This window comes from Anopheles bellator, unplaced genomic scaffold (genome assembly GCF_943735745.2).
Source record: "Anopheles bellator unplaced genomic scaffold, idAnoBellAS_SP24_06.2 scaffold01215_ctg1, whole genome shotgun sequence".
Taxonomy (NCBI): Eukaryota; Metazoa; Arthropoda; class Insecta; order Diptera; family Culicidae; genus Anopheles; species Anopheles bellator.
The window spans coordinates 1-3,119 of record NW_026685338.1 but is presented as its reverse complement, the minus strand read 5'-3'; the positions used below and the strand labels follow the sequence as shown (position 1 = coordinate 3,119).

General features: G+C 44.6%; 1 protein-coding gene across 1 annotated transcript; it reads right to left on the bottom strand.

Moving 5' to 3' along the window:
* Positions 1-391: 391 nt before the first annotated feature.
* LOC131214510 (uncharacterized) lies at positions 392-3,113 on the bottom strand. The gene is made up of 2 exons (XM_058208878.1): positions 3,005-3,113; positions 392-2,915 (listed from the first exon to the last, which is right to left on the bottom strand). Exon 2 carries the CDS (start codon positions 2,454-2,456, stop codon positions 531-533), a length of 1,926 nt encoding a protein of 641 aa, XP_058064861.1. The 5' UTR covers positions 2,457-2,915; positions 3,005-3,113; the 3' UTR covers positions 392-530.
* Positions 3,114-3,119: the final 6 nt, after the last annotated feature.

Sequence of the window (3,119 nt, the reverse complement as noted above, 5' to 3'; positions counted from 1 at the left end):
GACGAGTTGCGGACCAAGCGCATAAACTGTTCTGACCAGACACCGAGCTTCACCCAAACGAAAATAAATAAATATTAATAAATCGTTGAAAGAACGGAAGCACCGCAAAAGCGCTGAGAATGCAATTTGCCCGCTCCCTGCCAGAGTGTTGAGTTTCAGAATACCGGCCAAACTTATCAGACTTGTTAGAATCAGCCAAACTAAAAACACAACCAGTAGAAGGTTGATGGAAAGTTCGCTACTCTCTTCGCTACCCCCAAGGGATTGTGCCAAAATGAATGAATTTACAGATGCCGATGGATGTATTTTACAATACATATTTTATAGTGCGGTCTTTATAGTTTATAGTCTTTATTCCAATACATAAAATATTACGCATGAAGTGGTCGACGTTCGAAAGTGTATTCTGTTGTAAACCAGCTCGACGCTGCACTACAAAGAGGGCAACTAGTCCGTTTATGCGATTGTTAACAGCATCATCTATTGTATTGTCACCGCCTGTTTTGTTCCTGAGGCAAAACGGAAGAAATCTATTGATTAGAAGCAGGTCTTACTGAATTAGTTGTAGTGTTAACCAGCTCCGTTGTCATCGCGTTTTGATGTGATCCCCTAATGTTTCTGCCAACGGCTTGCGAAAATATTACTCGACGAATAGTAAATGTTTGTATAGATTCTTGTGTCCCTGAAGCCAAAGGCCCCGCGGTAGAGACCTGATTTTGAGGAGGTCTCACTAAATTGGGTTGCGCATTAACGGCCATCTGCGATGTTGTTGCATTTCCCGCTGTAACTGACGGCTCTGCTCGAAGTGTTGACGGTTGTCTGTACGTTCTTAAAGAGCCTGCCGTAGTACGAGCTTGTTGAGCCGACTGCAACACTGGACCAGATTCCGCGACCCGCGGAATCACCCGCGACGGCGTAGATGTCATCCCTGAAGGAAGCGCTCTCGTGACAGATACTTGTTGAAGAGGCCTTACTGAATATGATGCCGCATTATCCACCAACCGTTGAACAGTTGACAATCTGGCTGGATCGCTGTTTAGTGAAACATTCTTTGGCATTAGTGTCGGCTGATTGTTAATACCGAAACAAACGCTTTTCCTGCGAGGTGGCGGCGGCCGCACAACCGACGGGTTTGCTACAGAGAATTGCATTGGCGAAACGGATACAACGGTATCGTCGTGATGCTGGCCGATTGTCGATGGATCCGGGTTGCTTGCTGCACCATTCAAAAGAGTGAAAGATTCACCCGATGGCGGCTTCCGGATCATCAAATTATTCCGAATGGCGGCAAATTCGACACTTTCTTGCGGAGCATCAAACAAATCTCTGCACACACGTATGCTACCATAGGTGCTGTGCCGACGATGCTTTATGCCAACCTTTGGAGACTTTGTGGCAGGGCTTGACGATTCTGTCACCGTTGGATCAGAACTTTTATCTACCGAGGAGAAACTGGAAGGATTCCCGAGTAGATCCGCTTCGTTCTGCGCCCTAGTAATGTCCAGCGATTGCATGGCAATAGATTCGCATGTCGTTTTACCTTGATCAACAGACGGTTGTTGATCGTCAGCCGGCGGCTTCTCAACAGCAATCGACGATGCTTCGTCAGTAGATTTGCCATTTAGTGACAATGGCTTTTGATTTGCAGTATCGGCATCAACAAGAGTATTTACATTACTATCAAGATTTTCTGTTTGCGCACTGGACATACTCTGAGCAATAGCTACAGGTTTCAAACCAGTAATACTTTGTTGCTCGTTTTTGTGTGATGCTCCAACGTTTGAAGCAGCGATCTGTTCTTTCGAAACATTGGACAACCGTTTCAAGGGAATGCTAACGCGTGGTACAGGGGTACGCGTGGTGGGTACAGTAGTATGCAATGGATTTTGGCTTTGGTCCTCTTTTCCTTTTGTTTGCAAAACCTTGCTATTGACACGATGCTTGTTGGGCATCAATGACTCCTTTTCTCGGCAATTTTTATCTGCCAAACCTCCACTTACAGAGGAGCACGGGGACCTATTGATGTCCATCCCTTTGCTTACTGTATCCTTTGGGATGTTTGGTGCAATTCGCATCTTTTTACGAAAATCTGTTTTACTTGTAGCATTCTTCATTGGAACACTACTGCATTCAATATTCCTGGGATCGGGTGTGGCACTTTTTCCTGGGGGTTTTAAATTATCTGCGGACTTTGGATCATTTTTAAGTTTTTGGTTCGATTCTCGATTCGAGATCGGTGATACATTTGCGTCAGCTGCTCTCAATAGCGTGTTAGAACCACTCCTTGCCACCATATTTTTTCCCGCTTTGGCAACCTTCGTTCTGCTTTCCGATTCATCGGAACCGTTATTGGCCTTCCGTTTTCTGTTTGCTTGACTGTCCGCTTTCTTTTCAAAATCGGCTTGTTCTGTGGCCACAATCAATGCCGTTTGATTGCCCTGTGCAGTGCAAGCCATTTCCGGTGCGCTCTCGTTTGTTACTGGGTTTTTGCTACTCTGTGTGGGTTTCTGAATTCCTTGTTTTGATAATTGCTTCGATCCCGGCAGCTTACTAGTCGGTTTCTTCGTTTTTGAAGAAATGTTTGAGTGGTCTGTGCCAACGATATCGTTTCGTGAATTCCCATTGTTATCATACTGCGCCAAGCTCTTCGAAGTTGCTGGAGATTCTGGAGTTGGAGTTGCATGGTCTGCGATGGGCGGTATGTCTTTCACGCTTGTAGCAATATCAACACAGTCAGTGCTTTTAGAGCTGCTTGGAGTGTCAAGGTTTTTATCACGTTTACGACTCAACACCGCATAATTCTTGATAACACGAGACTTATCCTGAAGATATGTATTGTTTCTTCTATTAAATTCATAAGAGTCAGCCAAACATTGTGTACAGATTCTTGTTGTGCACTTATCAATGGGAGTAACCTAGGGAAGATACAAGAGGGGCGCATAATTTGCATGCCAATACTTTCAACGTAAAATGCTATTGATAAAAGACTACGTGAATACTTTACATTTATGTTGAACACATCTCTAATGATCTTGTTCAGATTGTTGACCGTAAACACATCGATGAGGGAACGATCATTGCTGGTGCCCAAACACAGCCGACAGCATGTCTCGAAAAGA